Source organism: Papilio xuthus, unplaced genomic scaffold (assembly GCF_000836235.2).
Source record: "Papilio xuthus unplaced genomic scaffold, Pxut_1.1 DF826945.1, whole genome shotgun sequence".
NCBI lineage: Eukaryota > Metazoa > Arthropoda > Insecta > Lepidoptera > Papilionidae > Papilio > Papilio xuthus.
Genome location: NW_013531704.1, coordinates 843,522 through 852,878, shown reverse-complemented (window position 1 = coordinate 852,878; position 9,357 = coordinate 843,522). Strand labels below are relative to the sequence as shown.

The following is a 9,357-nucleotide window of genomic DNA, read 5'->3' as shown; positions in this document are numbered from 1 at the left end:
TGCCGCGAGAGGTCGTTGTTGTTCCATGTTTGAAACTTCGGGACATCGTCTTGTTTGAAGTTTTTGTGAAGTGATAAAGTGTTGTTATAGGTTTTGTTTACCATGGTTGAAGAGAAGGATGATAGTATTGAAGGTAATTGTTCAATATTTTTTATTTAATTCGCATATTTTTAGGTGTTATTTCTTTTGTTTTTTAAAATTACATTGTTTCATAAATATAAACGCACGAATTCATTCTATCAATGACAATTTTTTTTATAACATTAGAAAATTGCAGTATCATTGTCGCATCATTGTAAAACGGAATGGCCAGTTATTTATTAAATACGCTATGTTTGGTAGGTATTGGATTTGTATAATTTCATTCAGACCTTCCCTTTTTATAACCGATAACGTAATATGATTATTACGTGTGATATTACCAAGAGATTTTCGTCTTCCAAATCGAAGAAATAAACAATTTATCTATTTAAAATTAGATTTATTTATTTAATCTAGACTTTTAGGTCCTTATTAAAAAAATTAGACAATGTTTCAAATACGTTATACCTTAAACATATGTCAACTGTTTTATACCGTGACTATAGCGGATTTTTAACAAATCATGGCTATTGAGAATATTATGCGTATGCTTGTCAAATGAGTTCTTGACCGACAAATATACCGAAAGTAGTTTGGTGATACATATGACCACTGTTCGTCCACAATATCCTTCACCGGCGTTGACTGGGTTAAAACACTTTTACTAAACAGTGTCTATATTTTTTGAAGTAATATAGTAAGGATATACTTCAAAGACCAGAAAAACCAGATTTTGTTTCCGTATACAATCTGTTTGCCTCAGGCCTTTTTGTGGCATACATTCCAGTAAAAATCGCAGATCAAAAGATCAAATGTGAGGTCAAATATATCACGTCTAATTTAAAAAATAATAAGAGATAAAACCAAACGCTTGTCATGACAAAAGAAATGTATTTCCTGACATTTTTATAACTGTTATTCCTTAGGCGATTCAAAATTATATAACGATGAAACATTTGAATAAAAATGGAGAATTTATCCACTTTATGATGTGGTTTCAGTATTTGGTTTATTAAATAAAAAAGCTATTATTTTCATATAGGAAAAGGTTTATTTTGATATTGTAAATTAGATGTTTTATTAAGATTATCGTAAGTTTCCACTGTTTGAATTACATCAAAGTATTATTATTATTATAGTTATTAAATAATATGTTTTGTGTAAGTCTTTCGGCAATGGAAACACATGGTTACACACAATTTTTATCTTAAAAGCAACTAAAAATGTTCATGAATAAATTGAAATGGACATTGATCTTCCAATACCCAAATCACCTAACTTTAAATTTAACTTTTGTTTTATCGATAAATGGTAATTAATAATTCAAATTGAATGCTGTCTGAATTAATTCGTTTGTTTTATAATTTATTACTTTTCGTGTCTGATATATAACCTTTTTCCAGTGTTTTCATTGGATTAATATAAGATCTTATCTTTATTCTGCTTTGAACTTCAAACAATATTAACAATTTAATTAAAAAGTATTAATTTTAAGAAACAACACAAAATTCTAACAACGGTTAATACTCACAAAGATATAAACTTAAAATGAAAGCAAATAAGTCCGTACGAACGAATAATTTTCTGTTTGAAGTAATTTACAAATTAACTTCTCTGGAAGATAAATATGTGTTGCGATTTAAAATTTAAAAGTGTTTAAGTTTTTATACTCATGTTTATCAGTTATAAAATTATTATTTGCATACTAGCTGTCACCTGCGACTCCGTCCGCGAGGAATGAAAAAACTTAATTAGTTCGCGGCAATCATTCGAGTTTTTCCCATCTTTTAAAACTTCCCTGGAACTCCACGAACATTTCAAGACCAAGATAAGATAAATCCGTTCAACTATTCTTGAGTTTTAGCGAGACTAACGAACAGCAAATTTTTTATACATATAGATACCTCACAAGTAAAGTGAATTTACTATGAAAGAATAATAAGAAATTTCTTTTGTACAAAAAGCGAGTTTACTAGAGGTACACACTTCATTGATAGCTAACTTTTGCCCGCAACTTTGTCCGCGTAGAATTGAATAAATTCTATTAATATGATAGCCTATGTTACATAGTGATAATGTAGTTATCTAATGGTAAAAGAGTAATTGAAATCACTCCAGTAGTTTTTGAGTTTATTCGTTACATACATACAAGTCTATACTCTTTTAATTTTCGCTATAGATGCTCGTTTGTTTTTTTCTTTCTAATATTTAAATTAATTTGCTGATTCTATTCTTTTCTTTTTTATTCGGTTGAAGTGTTTTATCTAGTTGCTTGGTTTTTTACGTTGGGTAAGCCAGCGCTTGACCACGATCCCACCTGGTGTTAGTGGAGATTTGGTCGAAAGATGGTAGTCGCTAGCTTAGTAAGTGCCTATTCACTCTACTATTGAAGGTCCCAAGATCATATTTGGACGGAAAAACAGAGGCTGGCTGGCTAAAGTTTAGAGAATTAGAAAAAATGTAAACATTTACATACAAAATTACAGAAATATTATTAGAAATATATACATTTTTCACAGTGAGTGCCATGGGAATAGCTATTGTATTTTCTCAAATAACTTTATAAAAAAATCAAGTATTTGTTCAGTCTAATGTAAAAAGTCTTATACAAGAATAACAATACAGTCCAAAGACCGGGAATAGACATCCGCAAATTTGTAAAGCGGCTTAAAAAGTTTAAATCATTCAATTCACTTCCTTAATCCGTTGACGGAGGGAACGAATAAAGTTTATGACCGACAAATTACGTTGGTGCGTCGCCAAAGACGTTTATATCATACATTGACTGTAGAGGAACGGACTAGGCATGGACTCTACGATGTACTAATACGAGGTTGTCGACAAACTTATATTAAATTTACAATTTAAATTAAATTTTAAATACATCCACACAAGCACGAGTGTAAAATTTATTGGCCGTTTTATATTGGGCGAGGGGAATTCAACGTTTGATAGGTCCTGTTATTAAAAGTCAAAGATATTGCATGCTATCTTCACCTTGGCGGACAATTGCTGGGACAATGTCAAATGTCAGCTAGTCTACTAGGTTGTTGACATTATTTGATGATGCTTAGATTAACTACCGCATTCAGAAACGTTGAATAGAGACCCTTAGTGTTGATTTACTATTAGAAATGTAAGTAGTTAATGACCATTTAAAGTTCATGAGTGTAGCAATAAGACTAAATTAATATACAAATGGACATTAATATAGTCTAGTCATCTTTCCACCTTATATCTTACATTATAAATGTGAATGTTTAGATGGATGGATGGATGGATGTTTGTTACTGCGTATCTCCATTACGGCTATACGGATCACGCTGAAATTTGCCATAGGTATAGAACATAGTCGGAAAGAACACATAGGCTACAAATTATTTTTTTTATACCGCGCGGTAAGAGTTGCGGGCGACAGCTAGTCCTATGTAAAGATTGTCATTTTGCGACTGCTGTATATTGCATAATCCTATTCACAATAAATTGCTTATTAAACCGAAAAGGTTCGTATGTAAAATAAATATAACAATGAAATAAAACAAAATCCAATGTCTTTGTTTTTATTTATGAAGGTCAGAGTAGCGGAGCGAGGGATGTTGATAAGGGTTGACTTTTTATTATGTTGAGGGCTCTAATCCTGTACTTGTGTTAGTGAATTTATTTATTCGTTATCAGACTTTATATCGCTTTGGTATTCCTTGGTTTTAAATACGATCTTTTATGGAGAGAAAATGACTTGTCGTTAGTCAATATCAAGGCCGGTTTTAGCATTTCCGGCGCCCTGAGTTAGATTTTTGCGGCGCCCTTTTTTGATTTTTTTTTGGTGTCGGGGGAAATCTTCCAAAGATAAGGTATATTGGTTTTCACAGTAGGCGCCAAAGTCTAAAAAGGGGCACCTGTAGTGCCTCCTTAGACCAGCGCCATGGCTGCCCCTCGCCCTGCCCTAACTCCACTACTGGTCACAATCATGACTTCGACCAGTTACTTACCAAGTCGCATGTTCTTTTTCCACTGGTGTGACCTCGACTGCTCTACTAAAAGTAGCCTCGTGCATCCAGAGTCGCTCGACTATCTGCTTAGTGGAAATTACCCGTAAATAGGTTAGTATCAAAAGCAATTATGAACTTGTATGTTCGATTTACATTGCGTGCGCTGTTACAAAGTTCCTCGTAAGCTTGAATTATTAATGTTAGTTAATTATTCATTGTAAAACTTCCGCCATGGTGTAATGGCTTATACTATAGTATTATTAAATATTTATACATCCATGAGGTTTTAATCTTTATATATATAATTCTTCTGTGAGTGTGTATGTCACTGAACTTCTCTCAAACGACTGGACCGATTTTGATGAAATTTTTTGTGTGTGTTCAAGGGGATCTAAGAATGGTTTAGATTCACAATTTTGTCCGCTGGACAATGTTTTTTTAATTAATTTTTAATTTATTAGTAGTTGTTGATTTTGTAATGTTTTACATTGGATCCGACAGACGGCGCTACCATCGCAGTGTCAAATTTTAAATAATATTCAAATTAAAGACGTGTAGACAGGACAACGTCTGTCGGGTCCGCTAGTATTAATAATAAAATAGTTATAGAAAAGAACAGCTGGCAACTTATAAAATATGAATACTTTAAAGTAGTTTTGTCAAATAAATATAAATAAAAAAATATGTATAAAAAGGTAAATGTTTAAACTACGTTTTTCAATATACAGACATGAAATCTACCACTAGCTGTCGCCTGCGACTTAGTCCACACGGAAATAAAAAAAACGTAATTAGTAGCCTACGTGTTAAATAATTAAAACTAAGGTTTGTTTTTATTTATAGATTGAAAATTCAAATTATTTTAGGCTTGACCCACGTCACAATAGGGACACGTATAATTATTTATAAATTTCTAAACATAGCTGCGTAAAATGTATTTTTTATCAAATAACGAACGAAATTTTATGAATGATTTTTTCTTTCTTTTTGGGCTAAGTAACATTTATTTATGTTTAACCTTCGCAAACAAACGTGACGGGTTAAATAATGAATTTTTATGCAAATGAAATTAATATAAACTAAACTTTAGGAATAAATGAACAAATATATGCAACATACTGTAAATTAGTTAAGGAAACATAGAAAAGTGTATATAAATCCATTATTTTTTTAAATAAGTCTTATGTTTAGTTCACAAAAGGTATTATAATAAGATGTTTGATTAAGTAGTTGTTATGTTTAATTGCTTAGCTCACTAACAGTCTTTTAACAATTGTTTTTATTCATATATTTAAATTGATTCTTTTCTTAGAAATAACCAGCGATTAGATTTGCTGCTTGCAACAGCACACTATCGTTTCAATCTTCATCTTTGTCTCTGGCTGCTTACATTTTCAAACGGTTATAAGAATATATACTCTATGGAGTGTGTTAACAATGGCCGCCATTTAAAAAATAAATTAATCACGTGGTAAGATTAAATCGTTAAAAAAAACTAACAACAATCTGTTTCAGCAGTTATTTACCTCTCTTTTGTTTCTCATGTATTATATCTTTCTTCTCTTTCGTGTAACGAAACGTAACGCGTTCTGTTCTGTTTGTCGTAAGTCTCTCTGTACTTTTGCAAAGTTTTTGTTCTATAAAATATTTATTTCATATTACTACTGCGCTTTTAAATAGATATTTTACTTGTTGAGGTAATTAATTACACGAACTAGAATGAATTATGTCACCGTGGGTAGGGCTAGACTAAATAGGGCTAAGTTAGCAATGTTATAGCTTTATTAACCTCAAGGTCAGATGTTAATTGGCAAATGTTCTAAGCTTTATAGTTAACTAATTTGAAAAGAACTTTGTATCTTACATTTTTAAATGTTATTTAGAAAAGTAGAATAATAATAAATCGTTTTGTTTATTCACATGACGGACTACGTCACCGTGGACATCATCATCATCATCACCATCACTTAGTAAAAGTGACATGACTAAGAAGGGAGTGACGACTGAAATTAATTTAAAGGACCTATTTATTATATTGTCAACCTGCATATACATAAATTGGGATCAGGATATGTAGATGATTACTGTGACATAGAATTAACATATCTGTGCTTGACAGGGTGTGTAATATCGTTGAATAAATTGAATTAATTTAAATAGACTACGAAAAAGATGGAGTCGAGTACGGAAAATAATCGTTTTTTTTAGAAGTATCACATCTAATAGACTGATTCGCAAATACACAAAGCTACCTTAATCGTACCTCACATAAATAAAGCTTATATAACTGAATCGGACTGAACTGTACTTATCCTACTTATTTGTAAGAATCTTCGTGAATGATTTAAAATTAATTCTTAAAAGGAATAAATCATTTTTCATTTTTTTTTTCATTTAGTAAGATCTATCGTGTGAAGTCAACCAACCCGCACTTAGCCAGCGTGGTTAACTATGGCCTAATCACCCTTAATTTAGGGTAGGCTCCGTGCTCCTTGGTGGGGACGTATAGTGAGCTGATGATGATGATGATGAAGATCTTTCGCGTTATGTTTCAGTCTTGAGTTACGCTTATGTTTTAAAATCTTTTAATTTTATCACTATTATTATAGATAAATTGTCTTTAAATCGCATTTAAAGCATTTTATATATTTGAGCCGCGGCCGTTCTCCACTGGTATGTTAAAACTTCGCTAACAAACTGATTATACAGCTATTTTGAGCAGTACCACGGAATTCGGGACAGTGTTGGGAATGTGTCTCAAGTGTAATAATATATGACATAATCCATATACTTTATTATTATATTATGAATGGGAAAGTGTGTATGAATAGATTTTTCTTTTTTTTATATCATAAGTTGGCAAACGAGCGAGCGGCCACCTGAAATCGCTGAAATAGCGAAGTGACCGTTGCCCATAGACATACGCAATTGCATATGCGTTGCTTACCTTTAATCGACGGAGAAGAGGATGCACAGAAAGAAAATATCTTCCCTTTCCATACATCCTCTCATCCGGAAAGTCCACATCACTTCCCATCATTTCACTCTTGTCTTCTGTGCGTCTTTCACATCACAATAATACATAACAAAATACATAATAATATCTATGTACTTTATGTGTCGTTGATATAAAGAGTAGGTACTTAGGAAGTTTTTTAATCGTTTAGAGTTCGTAGACGCAAAAGTTGTGTGCCAGGTGTTGCCAATATTAAAAGTTGGTAAAGTTCATTGGAAGAAGAATAATATTAAAGCTTGAAGAAAGTGGAGACCTTTAGTGACACATGAACAAATCGATTGGAGTTATAAAATTTATAACCTAAAAATATACGATGCGAAATTTTAATATAACTTTGTAGTTATTTAAATGCTATTTTGATATGTGCACAAATTAAAAAAAATAAGTTTAATAAAAATGTATGCATTACTATCAAATACCTGGCTTTTAATTTACTGTTTTGAAAACTGATTTTTTTTTAAATAAATTAATTTTTAGATTTAACAATAGCAAATGTTAAAGAAGGTAACTAACAAGAATGTTTATCCTTTCTGATGTTACTGAGCTTAATCTTAAGCTTCCTACTGTCTGTGTTCCCTACTTTTAATTTCCATGGCGATAAAAGCTTGTTGCCAGAAATCTCTCTTAACTCGTAGTTAAGAACTTAATTCATCGGAGCATAACGTTCAAGTAAAGTTAAATTAAGTAAATTCCCTTAGCCTTTTAAGTAGCGAGTGAGTTACTAAGACTTATTTTAGTTATTTTAACGTTATCGTTTGTTTTATTCGTCTACTAATTGACTAATTCGCAGTTCGATGAGCTCTTCCACTTCGGCCTATATAAGAATTTTGTTTGTAAATTATTTTAACTATGTTTTAACAGTATTTTTTAAAATCTTAGTAATAATATAAATGCGAATGTTTAGATTGATAGATGGATGGATGGATGTTTCAAGGTATCTCCTGAATGGCTGAAGGAATCTCGATTAAACTTTGCATATACAGCGTGTCCCAAAATTCAACGATAAAACTCTAATGGTGTATAGCCAGATCGATAACTACACGGGGAAAAATACTAAGAAAAATCCGATTCTTTTTGTTTAAAAGTTATATTAACTTAACTTTTCTTATAGTTTAGCGACCTGTTATACGGGTATTTAAAAATCCCTTTTTTAAAAAAGATATTTTATTATCTAAAAGAAATAAAATTATTATTAACACTACACTTAAGTTTTAAAAGATTTGGTGTGTGTCCGGACTGGAAATTACGTGGATCCGCGACGTGTGAGTGCTGGTGCGAGACTGACTCGTCGCCAGTTATCGGAAACAAGGTCTCTGAGAGGACATGAATATGAGATAGGGTTACAGTGCCCGGTCAGCGGGATTACTATCTGCGTCATTACATCCCTACACTGTTTACGGGTATAACAACCCCCCCTTTAAGATGAAACTTACACGGAAAGTTGTTGTAAGTTTCAGTTATCATCTAAATCGTATAATTCTTCCTGATTAGCAGGCTTAGGTTGGTGCCTTTCGGGAAACTTTACGCGAGGACATTTACCAAATCTTTTTACAATTTTATAAGTAATAAAGATTAACATAAAAATTACAATAAGGTATAAAATAATAGGTTGTGCTTCAGCAATTACACCATTCTGCTGTTTACTTATTTCACTTAGTTGTTCTAAGATATTGTGGGATACTGGGTTTATATCTTTTAATTTGTTAAAATCTATATTTGACAGTTTTATACGTGGTATGTTAGTAGACAAAGAGTTTAATTTTACAACGTTACAACAACTGTCGTTTATGAGATTAAAGTCAGGTTTTACATATTTTACATTTAACTGTGTTACAGATTCACTAAACAATTCGTTACCTTTACAATAACCAATACACATTGGAGGTAAGTTAAGTATACCTGTTCCTAATATACTCTCTTCTGTTACATTTGATTCACATTCTATGGACAGTTTTGTAGATAGGGACTGAACATACATCCATCTATTCCCTTTCAATCTTTGCCAAATATTTATAATACCGTGAATAAATTTGGTGGTACATTGTTCAGGTAGTGACAATAAGGTTTTAGTTAATAATTCTGATTCACAAGTAGGATTATTTAATGTTGAGTACACTGATACGGATTTGCAAATATATAGTTGGTTAGGAATCTTATGACATTTTTCTAAAGTTTCTGGTGTACAATATAATGACTTATCTACGTTAAATGCAATATAGTTGCTAGTAGGTATAATCATTGCATATGATTTGGGATTGACATGGTCATGAG

The 9,357-nt window shown here is 31.6% G+C and overlaps 1 protein-coding gene across 1 annotated transcript in view; it reads left to right on the top strand.

Annotated features, from left to right (window-relative positions):
- Positions 1 to 9,357, top strand: part of LOC106121310 (adenylate cyclase type 2) — a 91,599-nt gene continuing 82,242 nt past the window's right edge. Inside the window, exon 1 of the mRNA XM_013316919.1 lies at positions 1 to 133. Within this exon, the coding sequence (XP_013172373.1) occupies positions 103 to 133 (31 nt within the window). The 5' untranslated portion in view covers positions 1 to 102. The remainder of the gene's footprint in view (positions 134 to 9,357) is intronic.